Source organism: Cebus imitator, unplaced genomic scaffold (assembly GCF_001604975.1).
Source record: "Cebus imitator isolate Cc_AM_T3 unplaced genomic scaffold, Cebus_imitator-1.0 Scaffold92, whole genome shotgun sequence".
NCBI classification, from domain to species: Eukaryota; Metazoa; Chordata; class Mammalia; order Primates; family Cebidae; genus Cebus; species Cebus imitator.
In genome coordinates this window covers 5,967,167-5,984,703 of record NW_016107407.1, presented here as the reverse complement: position 1 = coordinate 5,984,703, position 17,537 = coordinate 5,967,167, and the positions used below count along the sequence as shown (strand labels likewise).

The window sequence follows — 17,537 nt, the reverse complement described above, 5'->3', positions numbered from 1 at the left end:
GCGGATCACCTTGAGCTCAGGAGTTCAAGACCAGGATGGTCAACATGGCAAAACCCCATCTCTACTAAAAATTACAAAAATTAGCAGGGTGTAACTCCAGCTACTCGGAAAGCTAAGGCAGGAGAATCACTTGAACTTGGGAGGTGGAGGTTGCAGTGGGCTGAGATCATACCACTGCACTCCAACCTGGGGGACAGAGCAAGACTCTGTCTCAAAAGAAATTAAAAATTAAAATTTAAATTTAAAAAAAGAGAAGAAAAAGGAACTGAGTCAAGGTGAAGCCATTTAAATGGAAATATTTATTTTCTTAAAAATGTAGCTTAGTTTTCCCTCTCCAAGTTTGAGAAGGAATATTGGGAGGACGCGGGATGACATGACACAGGCATTTGGACGCTCACTGCAAACTCTGGGGCGTCGCCGCAAAGCATCCTGGGTCCAGTCCCAGCTTAGGAAACCTCACAGCCTTTTTTCCACTCGGACAGGTCTCTGCCCTCGCAGTGTTTCCTCCAGCCTTGCCTGAGGACGAGAGGGAAGCAGGAGCAGCGGAAAGAAGCATGACAATCCAAATGGTCTTAGGTTCAAATCCTACAGAAATTAACCAGAATCACAGCGGAACCCTGGGTTGGGTCTCATTTGCTTCTGAGATCCAAGGACACTGCCCTTTTGCCCAGTTCAGACTTTTCTCTCCTGCTTCTCTCCTAGCCATTGTTAGCTTCAGCAGCAAGCAATCAGCTTTGGTAAGGACGGGTCATTTCATTATACACCCACATCTCTGAAAATGCAGGTTCTCTGAGTGGGTGGCCCGGCTAGCAATGTTCACTAGAACACAGCTCAGGGAACGCAAGGTCCCAGGCTCAGTCCTGGGGAGGCTTCTGCTGAGTCGCCATGTCACAGACTTGCTCACTTTCCTCTTTCCCTGCAAAGTGTTGCTGTAACCTTCCAAATCTTATCCAAGTCTAGAGCAAACTCAACCTTTCTGGGTTTTTTTCTCTGTTGATTGACTCAATTGACTCTTTCCAAGTCACTAGAAAATGCCTTTCCCCATTGTTTGGAATCGGTTCAGATGAAAAACAATTGCAAACTAACTTAACTCAATCCCATTTCTCCTCTCCCCTTCCATCTACTGCTGTGCTCACTGCACGCCTGCCCGCCGATGGAGGAGAATATAGACAAGGTCTCCTTCCATTGGTTGGACCGCTCTGCGGAGGTGAGTTGTCAATTCCACCATAGTTGTGATGAAGGCACACACTAGGTTTTGCCCATGCAGCCAAAGTCTCCCAAGGAAAGACTCTTACCAATAGTTCATTCCTTCTGTCTCTTTAACAATTTTCCTGGCACAGATAATCGCATCTGTGAGGTCATCAGTGATCAAGGCTGTAAAAGAGAGAAGACATCAGGGTTAGGTGAGATTTTGTTGTTGGAGAGGGACCCCAACTCAAGTTTACTTCACTTTCTCACTCTTGTTGGAATGGGTGGTTTGGAAGAACTATGATTTGCCCTGCAAAGCCACAATCTCATTTTTGTTAAGCTTCTTTATAATTAAAAGAACTTTGTGTTTGTTTTAAGACCATCTTCATCTTGCACTACCTGATGTTTCAGAGGAAGAGCCCAATCCTGAAGGGTTTTTGGAAATGTGTTTAAGAAGACGTCATGTGAAAATGCTTTTTTACATCCTAAAGAAGTACGCACAGGCCAGGCATGGTGGCTCAGACTTGTAATCCCAGCACTTTGGGAGGCTGAGGTAGGAAGATCACTTGAGGCCAGGAGTTTGAGTCCAGCCTGGGCAACATAGCAAGACCCCATCTATGCAAAACATAAAAAATTAGCCTAGCGTGATGGCACACACCTATGGTCCCAGCTTTTTGGGAATCTGAGGTCGGAGAATCACTTGAGCCCAGGAGATTGAAGCTGAAATGAGCTGTGTTCACGCCACTGAACTCCAGCCTGGGCAACACAGTGAGACTCTGTCTGAAGCCAAAAATAAAGGCACCAAAAAAGAGCTCGTGTCAGTCCTAAGCAAAAAAAAACAAAAACAAAAACAAAGCAGGAGGCATCACGCTACCTGGCTTCAAAGGATACTACAAGGCTACAGTAATCAAAACAGCATGGAACTGTTACCAAAACAGAAATATAGACCAATGGAACAGAACAGAGGCCTCAGAAATAATGCCACACATCTACAATCATCTGATCTTTGACAAACCTGACAAAAACAAGCAATGAGGAAAGGATTCCCTGTTTATTAAATGGTGTTGGGAAAACTGGCTAGTCATATACAGAAAGCTGAAACTGGATCCCTTCCTTACACCTTATACAAAAACTAACTCCAGATGGATTAAAGATCTAAACATAAGACCGACCTAACACCATAAGAAACCTAGAAGAAAACCTAGGCAATATCATTCAGGACATAGGCATGGGCAAGGACTTCATGACTTAAACTCCAAAAGCAATGGCAACAAAAGCCAAAATAGACAAATGGGATCTAATTAAATTTAAGAGCTTCTGCACAGCAAAAGAATCTATCATTAGAGTAAACCAGCAACCAACAGAATGGGAAACAATTTTTGCCTCTACCCATCTGACACAGGGCTAATATCCAGAATCTACAAAGAACTTAAACAGATTTACAAGAAAAAACCAAACAACCCCATCAAAAAGCGGGTGAAGTATATGAACAGGCACTTTTCAAAAGAAGACATTCATGCAGCCAACAAACATGAAAAAGTGCTCATCATCACTGGTCATTAGAGAAATGAAAATCAAAACCACATTGAGATACCATCTTAATCCAGTCAGAATGGCAATCATTAAAAAATCTGGAGACAACAGATGCTGGAGAGGACGTGGAGAAATAGGAACGCTTCTACACTGTTGGTGGGAGTATAAATCAGTTCACCATTGTGGAAGACAGTTTGGCAGTTCCTCAAGGATCTAGAAATAGAAATAACATTTGACCCAGCAATCCCATTACTGGGTATATACCCAAAGGATTATAAATTGTTCTATTATAAAAAAAATGCACATGTATGCTTATTGTGGCACTGTTCACAATAGCAAAGACTGGGAACCAACCCAAATGCCCATCAAATATAGACTGGTTAAAGAAAAAATGGCACATATACACCATGGAATACTATGCAGCCATAAAAAAGGATAAGTTCAGCCGGGCGCGGTGGCTCAAGCCTGTAAGCCCAGCACTTTGGGAGGCTGAGGCGGGTGGATCACGAGGTCAAGAGATCGAAACCATCCTGGTCAACATGGTGAAACCCCGTCTCTACTAAAAATACAAAAAATTAGCTGGGCATGGTGGCACATGCCTGTAATCCCAGCTACTCAGGAGGAGGTTGAGGCAGGAGAACTGCCTGAGCCCAGGAGGCGGAGGTTGCGGTGAGCCGAGATCGCGCCATTGCACTCCAGCCTGGGTAATAAGAGTGAAACTCCGTCTCAAAAAAAAAAAAAAAAAAAAAGGATGAGTTCATGTCCTTTATAGGGACATAAAGCTGGAAACCATCATTCTTAACAAACTGACACAAGAACAGAAAACCAAACACCTCATGTTCTCACTCATACGTGGGCGTTGAACAATGAGAAAATGTGGACACAGGGAGGGGAGCATCACACTGGGGCCTGTCAGGGGTCGAGGGCTAGGGAAGGGATAGCAGGGGTTGGGGGAATTGGGGAGGTATAGCATTAGGAGAAATGCCTAATGTAGATGACGGGGTGATGGAGGCAGCAAACCACGATGGCACTTGTATACCCATGCAACAAACCTGCACGTTCTGCACATGTACCCCAGAACTTAAAGTATAATCAATAAGTAAATACATACATACATACATACATAAAAAGGCAACTAAGACAGGATAGTACAATGTTTTCTGTATTTGGGTTAGCTTGGCAGGTAAGGTTTCTTTACAGGTAAATATTAAATTTTTGTCTATTGTCATTTCTCAGTTTGTGTCTTAAAAATTTTTTATCCAGGGTATTTTCCATATGCAGATAGTTTTAAGTTTTAAATCAAATACATCAGTCTTTGTCTTTATTACTTTTCCTCTTCTGTTTTTTGTTTGAGACAGAGTCTCACTCTGTCACCCAGGCTGGAATGCAGTGGCATGATAACAGCTCAGTGCAGCCTCCACCTCCTGGTCTCAAGCAATCCTTCCGCCTCAGCCTCCCAAGTAGCTGGGAATACAGGTGCGCACCACCATGCCTGACCATTTTTTATTTTCATTTTTGTAGAAACAGGCTTTCACCATGATCCCAAGGCTGGTCTTGAACTCCTGGACTCAAGCAATCCTCCAACCTTGGCCTCCCAAAATGCTGGGATTACAGGCATGAGCCACCACTCCCAGCCATCTATTATTTTTTCAATTGCTTCAGATATAACAAATCTTTGAATTGAAATGTATTAGTTGATATCCACATTCTTTCCTGATTGCTTAGAAACGGCCTCAAGATCCTCAACACAAACATGACAGAAAAAGGCAAATAAATAAAACAAGTTCAACATTACTTCTATTGCAAGTTGAGTCCTCCAGGAGCTGATGCTGAGATGGGTTTGAGATGCCAGATATTTTTCGCAATCCACACCTATGAAAGGAATGTGGTGGGGGGAAGCGGGATGGGCAGACAGAGATGTCCATTTGTGATGCAGACCCAGCAATGGTCTAGCATATTTCCTGGGAGACGTGGGTTCGGAGCGGTCTCTAGAGGTTGGAGGGACACAGATTATATAATGCATAGTGAGGAGGAAGCAGATCACATTCTATTGTTCTGGGACTGGAGGTCATCCCAGGCATGTATAGAAACAGCACATTTGTATTGGGGGCAGGGCAGTTTGCTTGGATGGCGAAGCCCTGTAAGGGTTCCTGGGAGGGTGGGGCCACGCAGGACCAGGAAGCGGACACTGTGGAAAGTCGTTTGTCCCCTCCTACTTTGTTAGAGCATTTTGTTGCACAATTGGGATGTTGTGAAAGTATTCGTTAGGCATGACTGCATTTGCTTAGGAAAGTATGTTGGCCAAGTTGTGGTGGCTCACGTATGTAATCCCAGCACTTTGGCTGAGGCGTGCAGATCACTTGAGGTCAAAAGTTTGAGACCAGCCTGGCCAACATGGTGAAACCCCGTCTCTACTAAAAATACAAAAATTAGCTGACTGTGGTGGCGCATGCCTGTAATCCCAGCTACTCAGGAGGCTGAGGCAGGAGAATTGCCTGAACCCAGGAGGCGGAGGTTGCGGTGAGCCGAGATCGCGCCATTGCACTCCAGCCTGGGTAACAAGAGCAAAACTCTGTCTCAAAAAAAAGAAGGAAGGAAGGAAGGAAGGAAGGAAGGAAGGAAGGAAGGAAGGAAGGAAGGAAGGAAGGAAGGAAGGAAGGAAGAGGGAGGGAGGGAGGGAGGGAGGAAGGAAGGAAGGAAGGAAGGAAGGAAGGAAGGAAGGAAGGGGAAAGAAAGAAAAAAGAAAGCATGTTAGGGAGGGAAGGTGAGCACTGGGAAATCAAGAGCCCCACACAGCTCTGAGCTGTTGTTGCAAGAAATAGCCACAGAGGGGCCAGAGAGGGTCAGACATGAGTTAAGATGGTACTTTTCTTTCTTTCTTTCTTCCTTTTTTGGAGATGCAGTCTCGCTCTGTTGCCCAGGCTGGAGTGCAATGGCGTAATCTCCGCTCACTGCAACCTCCACCTCCTGGGTTCAAGCAATTCTCCTGACTCAGCCTCCCAAGTAGCTGGGACTACAGGCGCGCTGCCAAACCTGGCTATCGCTTTGTATTTTAGTAGAGACGGGGTTTCACTGTATTGCCCAGGCTGGTCAGGAAATCCACTCCTGAGGTCAGGAAATCCACCCGCCTCAGTTTCCCAAAGTGCTGGGATTATAGGCCAGAGCCACTGAGCCTGGCCTAAGATGACACTTTTCAAATGAGGAATCTTGCCAATAATTGTTTTGCTCAATTTACTTTAAATAGACAGTTCTGCCCAGTTGAACATGAATAAGGAAAGGGTTACGTTGAACAGCAAAGAATCGTTTATTCTCCCACATCCAACAGAAAACAGCAACAATCTACACAGAAAGAGCTTCAGTCCTTGTTTTCAGTTATGTTAGCTCTGCTTCAAAGTATCTGTCTCCTCGGCGTCCTCCCACCTCCCAAGTGAAATCTGGCAGCCACCACGCCCACGATGTTCATTTCTTCCCTGCTCTGAAGGGAGGAAGGCCAATTTCGGTACCAGGGTGATGAGACATAAGAGTAATATAAGTGAACTAGACTGAGAGTCAGTAATCATTTTTTCCTTAAATGTCTCTTATTTTCATGAAATCTGTGCTGCTGGGGGAAGATACTGTTATCACAGCAGGAATTTTGTACACTGTGTGTATGTACATGTGCACGTATATGAATGTGTGTGCTTATGTGTGCTTTGTATATGTGAATATAGCATCGACTTTCTATTCAAATAGTTTGGGGAAAGTAGGCAGGAGTTTTAGGAATACAATTTGGAATGGGAGTGAGGAGATTGTCTAGCTTCAGAAAATGTGCACAGGCTGGGCACAGTGGCTCATTCCTGTAATCCCAGCACTTTGGGATGCTGAGGTGAGAGGATCACTTGAGCCCAGAAGTTCAAGACCAGCCTGGGCAATATGGCGAAACCCCCATCTCTGTTTAAAAAAATGAAAGAAAGAAAAAGCATGAAGTGTATCTATATACATGCATATAGCATCACATACCTTGTATACACACCCTCATGCTCTTTTTTTTCAGGTTCCCATGACAAAATGTCCCCGCTTCTGTACTACGTGGGACAGAATAACATTGTTCTAATAAAAACCTCCCTCCTAAGGGAGGCCTGCCACAAAGGGGTGGTTAGTATATAAAGCCAACATCTTTTTTTTCCATTTTAAAGCTATCCCCAAAAGTCCTTTGCTCTTCACAATAAGAAAACAGATATGAGACCAGACACGGGCTCACACCTATAATCTCAGCACTTTGGGAGGCCAAGGCAGGTGAATCAAGAGATCAAGAGATCAAGACCATCCTGGCCAACATGGTGAAACCCTGTCTCTACTAAAAATACAAAAATTAGTTGGGTGTGGTGGCGTGTGACTGTAATCCCAGCTACTCGGGAGGCTGAGGCAGAAGAATTACTTGTACCTGGGAGGCGAAGGTTGCAGTGAGCTGAGATTGCTCCACTGCACTCCAGCCTGGTGACAGAGCAAGACTTCATCTCAAAAAAAAAAAAAAAAAAAGATATGAGTGTCCTTTTTCCTCTTACCGTGAACCTCTGTATTTACAGCCACTCCCCATCACTCACGTTACTGCCTGAGCTCCACCTCCTGTCAGATCAGCGGCCACATTAGAGTCTCGTAAGAGTACAAACCCTACTGTGACTGCACATGTGAGGCATCTGGGTTGCACGCACCTTATGAGAATCTAATGCCTGATCATCTGTCACTGTCTCCAATCACCCCCAAACGGGACTGTCTAGTTGCAGGAAAACAAGCTCAGGGCTCCCACTGATTCTACGTTATGGTGAGTTGTATAATTATTTCTTATATATTACACTGTCATAATAATAGATATAAAGTGGACAATAGATGTAATGTGCTTGAATTATCCTGAAACAATCCTCCTCCCCGCTGGTCCATGGAAACTTTGTCTTCTACAAACTGGTCCCTGGTGCCGACAAGGTTGGGGGCCGCTGAGATAGACCATAGTCTCTAACCATAATGAGGTGTAACTAGGAATCTATAATGAAAGCTCATCCTGGATCATCCTTCACTGTCAGGCTGGGCATTCTTCCTGCCTTTCTCCCTTATCAAGTCCCTTGTTTCCTGAACTGTGTCTTCCTCTTTATTGTTTTAGTTTATCATTCTGGTGGAGCACCTTTTCCTACAGTTTTGTGAGAGGGTGCATGGGAGCTGAGCTGAATATCTTATCTTTGCCCTGATGGATCCACCCTCTACCCTTCTCCACCGTGCTCTGTGCACTCAGAGGCTGACGCACACATTGGAGTCAATGGACTCTTATGTCCTCTGACTTCTGGAGAGTTTAAATAAGAGTAGGCATTGGGCTAGGCGTGGTGGCTCATACCTGTAATCCCAGCACTTTGCAAGGCCCCAAGGTGGGTGATCACAAGGTCAGGAGTTCAAGACCAGCCTGGCCAATATGGTGAAACCCCGTCTCTACTAAAAATACAAAAGTTAGCCTGGCATGGTGGCTCATGCCTGTAATCCCAGCTACTTGGGAGGCTGAGGCAGGAGAATTGGTTGAATCTGGGAGGCGGAGTTTGCAGTGAGCTGAGATTGTGCCACTGCACTCCAGCCTGGGTGACAGAGTGAGACTCTGTCTCAAAGCAAAAAAAAAGAGTAGGGAGGGGACAGAGGAAGTTTGCTGAGGATGTCCCTTGAGGGAAGGTCTCAGGTCCTAGAAGCCAGTCCTCTCCCTGCAGACCTTTTGTGCCTCAGTGCTGGTCACAGCTCTCTTTCCATTCTTCTTTGGGCTAGGGGTTCCTAATCCCTCATTTCAGTATTGCCATGGTTTTTCTATGATTTGATCAGATTTTTGTAAGTAGAGTCTCTATTAACATTCTCTTTCAATTACCCAGTTTGCATTTGTTCTGTCTTCCTACTAGGAATCTTTATGATGTAGGAGGTAAAAAAATTAACAACTTGCTTCTCAGAAAACATACTCTGGGGGGCTGGAACTCCAGGTATATGCCCACCTATTTTTAATTTTTTTGTGGAGACAGAGTCTGGCTGTGGGGTCTCACTATGGGGTCTCATCCAGGCTGGTCTTGAACTCCTGGCCTAAGGTGACCCTCTGACTTTACTCTTGTACCTTACATGGCAAAAGCAAATTTGCGTGAGTCCTTGGAAGCACAGAATCTTGCCCAGATGTGGTCAGAGAGAGATCCAATGACAGAAAAAGGAGGAGAGATTCAAAATGTGAGAGGGTCTCAACCCACCATTGCTGCCTGTGAAGATGGAGTAAGGGGCCGTGAGTCAAGGGGTGTGAGTGGTCCCTAGAAGCTGGGAATGTTCCCTGGGTGACAACCTGCAAGCAACAGGGATCTCAGTTCGACACCCACAAAGAACTGAACTCTCCCAAATCCCAAATGAGCAAGGAAATGGAGCTTCCCCCAGAGCCTCCAGAAAGGAAAACACCTGTCAGCACCTTGACTTCAGCCCTGTGAATCCCCGTCACTCTTCCAGCCTAGAGAACTGTCAGCAAATTTTGCGGTGTTTTTAAGCCACTAAGTTTGTGGTAATTTGTTACAGCAGCAATCGAAACCTGAATTCCTTTCTGACGGAATTAAATGCTATTTTAATGACTTGGTATGCTGAGCAAGATTCTCTCCTTCTGAGAACTCATGAGATTAGATTGGCTTCACCCATCGCCCAGGATAATCTCTCTGGCTCAAGCTCAGATCCTTCCTCATATCGGCAAAGTCCCTTTTGCCATGTAAGGTACAAGAGTAAAGTCAGTGAATCACCTTAGGCCAGGATTTCCAGACCAGCCCGGATGAGACCCCATAGCAAGAGCCCACAGCCAGACACTGTCTCTACAAAAAAAATTAAAAACAGCTGGGCATACGCCTGTAGTTCTAGCCACGCAGAGGAGGAAGGGTTGCTTGAATCCTGGGGGTGGAGACTGCAGTGAACTATGAACGAACCACTGTACTCCAGCTTGGGCAGCAGAGTGAGACCTTGTCTTGAAAGAAAAGAGACGTAAAGTGTATTCATCTCATTCTGCTCAAAGAAGTACAAACTGCATCCTTTGAGCAAATTGTTTATGGGAAGCAGCTGGCAGGCAGTTTCCTTTTTCTTTTTCTTTCTCTCTTTTCTTCTTCTTCTTTTTTTTTTTTTAGACGGAGTCTCCCTCTGTCGCCCAGGCTGGAGAGCAATGGCATGATCTTGGCTCACTGCAACCTCCGCCTCCCAGGTTCAAGCAATTCCCTGCCTCAGCCTCCCAGGTAGCTGAGATTACAGGCACCTGCTACCACGCCCGGCTAACTTTTGTATTTTTAGTAGAGACGGGGTCTCAGCATCTTGGCAAGGCTGGTCTTGAACTCCTGATCTTGTGGTCCACCTGCCTCGGCCTCCCAAAGGGCTGGAATTACAGGTGTGAGCCACCATGCCCGGGCCGCAGCTTCCTTTTTTTTTTTTTTTTACTGAAGACATCAAATATCTCTATACATTCAAGGGCAGTAGAGAGTTCGTCCATCCCCCGGCTTCATAAAAACTCTCCTACATGGAATAAGTCATCTTTGGACAAGTCAGCCGCAGGATCCTGAGTGCCACCTTGGAAACTGTTGCATAATTTACCAATCTGGAACAGAACTATTTGCAAGTCTGAACTCCACGTTTTAGTTAGAGTAAAACATGGGTGGCGTTCCCATTGTTGGCTTTCTCCCCGGGGCTCACTGGAAAGTCAGAGCCTCACCTGAGCAGGCGACGTGGCAGTGGTTCTGCTCCTGCAGCGTTCCTTGTCGGCACCAGGTGAAGCTGTTGATCTGGAAGATGCCGTAGTCGATGCTGCCGTCATCCAGGACCGTCTGGGCCGTGGTGTTGTAGCCGCTCTCGTAATATGCCATGCAGATCCCTGGAGGGGCAAAGCCAGAAACACCAGCAAAAGAAGTGCATCGCTTGCTCTAAGCCTGGTCTGAGGGTGCGTTTCCTGATCACGGTTCCCTGACTGCTTCCTCCCAACACACCTCGGGGCGGGGCAGGACAGGCGGGCACCCTGAGGGGCACATGGGGGCTGGGAGGGGTCACCTGAAGCTGGACACCCAGTCAGGGGCTGAGCCTAGACAAAAGTCAGGTGCCCTCCCCACAGTGCCAGCAGAAGTGGCATTATTTTCCCTTCCCCGATGGTGTCCTGAGGACAGGACTCCAGGAATAAGGAAATCAGGGGCAGGGGAGGAAGGAGAGGAGACCCAGAGAGCCACAGTTAGGCTAGCAGCCAGCCCTGGGTGCGGTGGGGGCAGGGCATGGACCACTGGGAAGACGCAGCAGGGAGTGTGGCCGGGACCTTCAGCATCTCAGGGCAGAGGTCAAGGACAGAAAGAGATCAGGAAAGAAAGAATCTCACAGTTTCCAAGGCTGAAGCCCCAGTAATTGTCCAGGCCAGCCCTCGAGAATATTTTTGCCAGTTTGCAGCGAGTGTAGATTTTGGACTCGGCGCCTGTGACCAAGCAGCCAATCAGGGTCAAAAGGCCCGCAGCCTTCATCCTCAAAGCCTGCTGGAGACAGAACCTGCCAAAGAGCAGGAGACCGGGTCAGACGATCTTGATTCGGGAACTCTGAAATCCAGCGGCGGAGACTATGCACAGCCCTGCCTAGATGCTGCCTGTCACTTTGGTCATTCAGAGCCACCATCAGGGAAAACTGGCCACTCCACAGTGCAGGGAAGGAACGCGACTGCAGGCTCTTTCCCTAATGCTTTTCCCTACAGTGACTTCCAAGTCAGCGCTGTGTTCTCAGGATTCAGCAAGTGAAAAAATTAACCCTCCTTAATACATATCCAGGTGAAACTTTTAGGATTTCTATTTGAATTCTATGAATAGAAAATAGAATACAAGGGTGAAACATTCCCTATACCACGGACCCTTGAACACATGGCTTTGAACTGCGTGGGTTCATTTTTTGGGAATTTTCTTCTGCCTCTGCCACCCCTGAGACAGCAAGACCAACCCCTCCCCTTCCTCCCACGCCTCAGCCTGTTCAGTGCCAAGACAACCAGGATGAAGGACTTAACGATCACCCACTTCCACTTAACTAAGAGTAAACGTGTCTGCTCTTCCTTATGCTTTTTAAATAACATTTTCTTTTCTCTAGCTTACTTTATGTAAGAGTACAGTACAGAAGACATAGAACATAAAATATGTGCTTATTGGCTGTTTATGTTATTGGTAAGGCTTCCAGTCAGCAGTAGGCTATGAGTCGTTAAGTTTCTGGGGAGTTGAAAGTTACATGCAGATTTTCAGCTGGGCAGGTTTGGCGCCCGCCCCTGAACCCTGCATTTGTTCAAGGATCAGCTGGATGTGTAGAAATAGATACCCCATTTCATCCAGAGATGAAAGACCCATGGGGCTGTATGGACAACTTGAAGGTTTATTGTTTGGGGGTTTATTGAAGGGTGAAGATGAAGCACCTAATCTTTCATTTTCTTTTCTTGATTCATTTCCAAATGTGGGCATGTTGCTTCCAAAATACCAATGTTTTATCTGAGATTGCAAATGCACTGTTTTGCTGGGCTTTACCACCAGTGCTTGGGGGCCTCCTAAAAGCCTGGCACCTGACTGGGGAGCAGGATGGATGGATGACGATGCCTCAGGAAAGGAGCACAGTGCCTGGGGGAGCAGAGGGGCATCAAGAGGGCCCGCCAGAACCATGTGAAATGGGAGTAGGATCAAGAGCGCCATCTCCTGCTGCCTACTCATTTCCCACAGTCTCTTCCACTCTTGGAATGATGTCTTCCCCAAACACGACAGCCTTGCTGGAATAAGGTGAAGTGAAATTTCTGACACCTGCTTGGGATCCTGAACTGGATGTTCATCCATGTGTTCATCCCGTGTCATTTTCTGCACATGCCTAGAAACTTCTCCAGTCACTGGTTTCTCTCCCTGGGGCTGGATTCCTGCATTGAAAGCCTAGGCCCAAGACAGGACTAGTATTCATCAGCAAGGCCATCACCCTGAGTAACAAGCAGGGCTCTAAGGTGACTAAGCAATAAGGTAAGGAACTGCACTTCATGAGGGGTATGTACATTACGAACGTGAATAGCAAGGTGGGCAAACCAGGCCTGCTTTTGTATGTAAAGTTTTATCGAAACACAGCTACACCCATTTGGTAATATATTGGTGGCTGATTTCCAACTACAGCGGCAGAGTTGAGTAGTTGTGTTAGACGCTGTATAGACCACAGAGCCTGACATATTATTATCTGGCCCTTTTCAGAGAAAGCATGCCAGTCCGTGGCATACAGCATTGTGTTAAGCTGTGAGAGGCAGACAAACGAGGTTTAAGACGCAGAGCTTAGGCTGGGCACGGTGGCTGATGCCTATAATCCCAGCACTTTGTGAGGCTCAGACAGGCAGATCACTTGAAGCCAGGAGTTTGAGACCAGCCTGGGCAACAAAGGTAGACCCCTGTCTCTACAAAGTATACAAAAATCAGCCAGGCATGGTGGTGTGTGCCTGTGGTCCTAACTACGTGGGAGGCTGAGGTGGGAGGATCTCTTGAGGTTGGGAGGTTGAGGCTGTAGTGAACGGTGATTGCGCCACTGAGCTCCAGTCTGAGAAACAGAGACCCTGTCTCAAAACAAAAAAAAAGACACAGAGCTTATAAATAAAGTGGGTTTCCATCCCCTGTCTTAGAATGTTACTGATCTCAAGCAAGTCAAAAGAAAACCCACAACCATGGTAACCCCACGAATCATGTTCTACATCCTTCAAGCCAGGATGGGGTTGCCATTGCTGGTTCTCTGGGACGGGTGGCATCAGAGTAATTTAGGCCTTACTGAAAATGCAGATTCCTGGTGCCTGCCCCAGAGGCTGACTTCTCAGGCGAGTCTGCGGAAGAAGCATGCTCTACTTACTCAGTCTGTGACTGGCAGCTCAGGTGAGTTTCCTGCATCCCCTGAAGCCATGTCTGATTCCTACAAGCCACCAGTAATCCTTTCCTAGCTCAAGAACCTTTCATTAGAATGTTAGAGAAAGAAAAATTCTTAACACCTTTGTTTCTCACCACCTAGAGATGCTAGAATTCTACTTCTTGGGACTAAAGGCCATGTTATCCTGCTCGCTTGTGTTCTGAGGCAGGTGATAACTGTCTTCTGGGCCTTAAAACCTTCATTTTTTCTCTCTTCCCCTCAACAGCCTCCTCACTACACAGCTTGGCCAGGGCCTCTCATCCAAGTGAGAGCTCTTCTCTAAGTCAACAGTCTGCAAACTTTATCACAGACTCCATTAATAAAGTTGCACATGTATCCCTTTTAGATGTATACTAAATTATCAAGCACACTTCTGTACCTCTATATTAATATGCTACATAAATTAGCAACATACACAAAACTAAAATCTGAAAATGGATGAGATAGAGGTGAAATTAACATTAAAAATTTATTATCAGCACATTTCTTTGCTATAGTTATCTGATTAATTAATAAAACATTTCAAAGGAGGACCACAAAAGGAAAGAAATTTTCTGTATAATCAACAGGTTTTCATTATTTTTGAAAAATTTGGCTTAACTCTTTGTAAATCGGTAGCTAAAGAGCTGGCTTCAAGGTCCATTTATTTCTGTGTTCAGATTTAATGACACCTTTAAAATGAACTCCCATTGATTATGTAGATCTAAGTAGAAGTTTATTGTCGGTTGCACCTAACTTATCATTATATTTTATTAAATTCCATCTGCAAATAATGCAAAGGTTTTGTTGAAATCTGGTTTTACATTTATATAGTATTACATTGTGTAGATATAACATATTTCGCCAATTCCATATTGATTCACACGGTATTTTGTTTTTCTATTATAAATATATTACAGTTAGTAATCTGTAGGATACTTTCCTGAAAGTGTGTCAGGGATGGGGGGCTAGGAGAGGGATAGCATTAGGAGAAACACCTTATGTAGATGACAGATTGATGGGTGCAAGAAACCATCATAGCACATGTATACCTATGTAACAATCCTGCACACTCTGCACATGTATCCCAGAACTTAAAGTATATTTTAAAAAAGGCTTGCTGAGCAAGTTTTCAGATACAAAGCAAACATACAAAGCCATTTATATTCTTATATACTAGGAATACAAGATAGAATTTGAAATAAAAAATACCATTTACAATAGCACACACGAATATGATGTATTTAAATTTAAACCTAACAAAATCTGCCCAGGATATATATGCTGACAACTGTAAGACAGGTGAAAAATTTAAGAAGACCTAAGTGGAAAAGATATACCATGTTCATGAATTTGAAAATTCAATGTTGTTAAGATTTAATCTATAGGTTTAATGGAATTCCAATTAAAATTCCAGAAAATTGTTTTGAAAACATTAATAAGATGATCTTAAAACTTATATGAAAGGCAAAGGGACTAGAATAAACAAAACCAATGAGAAAAAGAACAAAATTGAAGGTCCCATACTACTTGATTTTAAGACGATATAAAGTTGTAGTAATCAAGGCAGAATAATACTAGTGGGAAGATAGACCCATAGACCAGTGGAACAGAAAAGAGAACCCAGAAATAGATCTATAAATATGTAGTCAACAAAATTTTTACAAAGATGCTAATTAAATTCAATGGAAAATTATGTTCTTTTCACCAAATGGTACTAAAATAAAACTGTCTATGTTCGAAACATATGTTCAAAACCAACAAAATAAAAGAAGGCATACTGAAGAACAACATACCTTATATCTCATATAAAAATTAATGCAAAATGTATCAAAGACCTACATATAAAAAATGAGACTATGAAATTCTAACAGTAAACATAGAAAATCTGCAGGACCTTGGGTTTGGCAATAAAATTTTAGATACAACAACAAAAGCACAATCCCTGAAAGCAAATAAAACAATAAGTTGGACTTGATCAAAAGTAAAACATTTTCTCTTTGAAAGACACTGTTAAGAAAATGAAGACTAGCTACAGACTGGAAGAAATATTTATAAATCACATGTCTGTTGAAAGCCTTGTATTCAGAATATATAAAGAACAATTCAAATTTAACCATAAGCAGACATATGACCCAATTAAAAACTGGGCAACTGATTTAAGCAGACACTTCATCAAATAAGAAATCCAAATGCCAAATAAGCATATGAAAGGTGATCAATATCATTGTCACCAGGGAAGTGTAAATTAAAACCACAATTAGATCTCACTTCTCACTGATTAGAATTGCTAAAATCAATCAGGTGCCACCAGATGATGAAGACACAGAACCTTCAGAACTCCCATTTATCACTGGTGGGAAAGCAAAGTGGTACAGTCAACTTTGGAAAACACTTTGGCAGTTTCTTACAAAGCTAGACACAGACTTATCTTATAAACCAACAATCACACTCCTAGGTATTTAATCAAGTGAATCAGAAACTTAACATTCACACAAAACCAAACTAACCCATGTTTGTAGCAACTTTATTCCTACTCACCAAAAACTGGAAACAACCAAGATGATCTTCAACGGGCAAATATATTTAAAAAACATGATCTATCTATACAATGAATTACTATTCAGCAATGAAAGGAAAGAGCTATGGATTCCTATAACAATGTGGATGAATCTTAAACGCATTTTGCTAAGTAAAAGAAGCCAAACCAAAATACTACATATTATATAATTCCAGGTATATGACATTATAGAAAAGGCAAAACTATGGGGATGGAAAACAGTTCAGTGATTGTCAAAGATTAGAGGAGAAATAGACCATAAATGGACCACACACATTCTATTTGAGGTCAATGGAACTGTTCTCTGTGGTGCTGGGGTAGTGGATACATTTGTCAAAACCCACAGACCCATACACCACAATGGGGGAACATCATTGCATGCAAACTTTAAAAAATCATCCAGGATGTTGGAGAATACCAGGATAGAATTTAGTCTGTGACAAAAAGACTTAGCTGTATTACAAATGTGTGATAGAACTGCTGAAGGAATGGGAAAACAGTCACTGACCTGGATAACTTTGGAAAAACAGCGTTTTAACCGGATATTTAGAGTGTAAGACAAAACAGTCTGTACATAAACACTGTATTCCAATTGGTGAATTTCTTTTTCATAGGGGTGTTAGCAATTTTTTTTTTTAAGACGGAGTCTCTTTCTGTCACCCAGGCTACAGTGCAGTGGTGTGATCTGCAACCTCTACCTCCCAGGTTCAAGCAATTCTCCTGCCTCAGCCTCCTGAGTAGCTGAGATTTCAGGCTTGTGCTGGCACACTCGGCTAATTTTTGTATTTTTAGTAGAGAGGGGGTTTCGCCATGTTGCCCAGGCTGGTCTTGAACTCCTGACCTCCGGTGATCCACCCACCTCAGCCTCCCAAAGTGCTGGTATTACAGGTGTGAACCACTGTGCCTGGGCAGTGTCAGCAATTCTGAAACTAAATTACATGTAAACAAATGGAGAAAAACATTGCAGATAATGGGAACCAGATTTCACACTGTTAGAGACAGAAGTTAAAAATAAGCAAAAGAGGCTGGACACAGTGGCTCACACTTATAATCCCAGCACTTTGGGAGACATCTGAGGTCAGGAGGATCATCTGAGGTCAGGAGTTTGGGACCAGTCTGGCCAACATGGTGAAACCACGTCTCTACTATCAACACAAAAATTAGCCAGGCATGGTGGCACACACCCGTATGACCAGCTACTTAGGAGGCTGAGATAGGAGAACCGCTTGAACCCAGGAGGCAGAGGTTGCAGTGAGCCGAGATTGTGCCACTGCACTCCAGCCTGGGGAACAAAGAGTAAAACTCGTCTAAAAATAAATAAATAAATAAATAAATAAATAAATAAATAAATAAA

The 17,537-nt window shown here is 44.1% G+C and overlaps 1 protein-coding gene across 1 annotated transcript; it reads right to left on the bottom strand.

Moving 5' to 3' along the window:
- Positions 1-276: 276 nt before the first annotated feature.
- On the bottom strand, positions 277-13,676 carry LOC108309224 (lysozyme-like protein 1). The gene is made up of 5 exons (XM_037740983.1): positions 13,513-13,676; positions 11,084-11,247; positions 10,436-10,594; positions 1,296-1,374; positions 277-516 (listed from the first exon to the last, which is right to left on the bottom strand). The coding sequence occupies exons 2-5, from the start codon at positions 11,220-11,222 to the stop codon at positions 447-449; spliced, it is 447 nt and encodes a 148-aa protein (XP_037596911.1). The 5' UTR covers positions 11,223-11,247; positions 13,513-13,676; the 3' UTR covers positions 277-446.
- Between the last annotated feature and the right edge of the window lie 3,861 nt (positions 13,677-17,537).